This window comes from Apaloderma vittatum, unplaced genomic scaffold (assembly GCF_000703405.1).
Source record: "Apaloderma vittatum isolate BGI_N311 unplaced genomic scaffold, ASM70340v1 scaffold25790, whole genome shotgun sequence".
NCBI lineage: Eukaryota > Metazoa > Chordata > Aves > Trogoniformes > Trogonidae > Apaloderma > Apaloderma vittatum.
The window spans coordinates 30,619-31,719 of record NW_009695418.1 but is presented as its reverse complement, the minus strand read 5'-3'; the positions used below and the strand labels follow the sequence as shown (position 1 = coordinate 31,719).

General features: G+C 57.1%; 1 protein-coding gene across 1 annotated transcript in view; it reads left to right on the top strand.

The window, feature by feature from the left end:
* The window catches only part of RGS5 (regulator of G-protein signaling 5), a gene marked incomplete at its 5' end in the record, with an annotated part of 830 nt that extends 282 nt beyond the window's left edge, over positions 1-548 (top strand). The window contains one exon of the mRNA XM_009871300.1: positions 387-548. Within this exon, the coding sequence (XP_009869602.1) occupies positions 387-548 (162 nt within the window). The remainder of the gene's footprint in view (positions 1-386) is intronic.
* Between the last annotated feature and the right edge of the window lie 553 nt (positions 549-1,101).

The following is a 1,101-nucleotide window of genomic DNA, read 5'->3' as shown; positions in this document are numbered from 1 at the left end:
TGTACCCTCGGCGAGGGGCAGCCCCATCCCACGTGCTGCACTCCCACTCTTCACAGAGCTGGTGCCCCTGTTTGCATGCTCAGCCTCTGCTGGGCTGCCTCCTGCCATGGGCACCTCCAGCAGCTGTCTCCCTCTCCTTGCAGAGGGCTTACATGGATCAAAACGGATGACAATTTACAGTAATCCTCCTCCCCGAGTTAGCCTTGCTGCAGGATAGACCTCATCCTTACAGATTTGCCACCAATAATTCCCCCAGATAAGTCAACCTGCTTCACTCCCTCCCCATAACCTTTGTGTGGTTGCTGGGATGGAGCAGGCAAGGGGAGATGCCACCACCCACCCCTCATGAAGGCAGAGTCCCCATCCCTCTTACACTTCCGTCACAGGTGAACATCGACCACCTCACCAAGGCGGTGACCATGGAGAACCTGGTGGAGCCATCACCAAACAGCTTTGACATGGCCCAGAAGAGGATCTTTGCCCTGATGGAGAAAGACTCCCTGCCCAGATTTGTGCGGTCAGAGTTTTATCAAGAGTTAATCAAGTAGCGACGTGGCAGGGCTGTGCGAGGCGTTCCCTGCGGGCGGTCCCACTGCTTCTATCCAAACACCTGCCCCTTCTGCAGTCGCTTTGCTTTCTTGATACCACCCCAGAAGAGCACCCAGGGGCGTTGCTAAACATCTCCCCACCGTGCTTTGGACTGTCAGATGTTGTGATAATTCCCTGCTTACAGTCTTTTTCCTCTCCCACACAAGACCAGTCAGCAGAAACTCCTGGTGATCCTTCCTGGGTTCAGGACCCAGGAGGGTGGTGGAGCAACCCCAGCCCCGCAGTGACCTGGAGTTTCAGCTGCCATGTCCCTGGCACTGCGGGGCTTGGCGTTAGCCAGAGGCCCTGAGGCACTGGCTTTGCCCTACTTCTTAGGACATGACAATATCTCTCCCAGTTTTGCCTGAGTCACTGGTTTGGCCTGGGCTTACCCCCTCCTCCCAGCTCCCCAGGGTGCTGCCGAGGGGCACAGGGTACCCTGTGGGTGCTGAGCCCAGTGCTCCTGCAACCCCAGCAAGGGGCACATCCACTGTGCAGTTGGCATCACCTTCT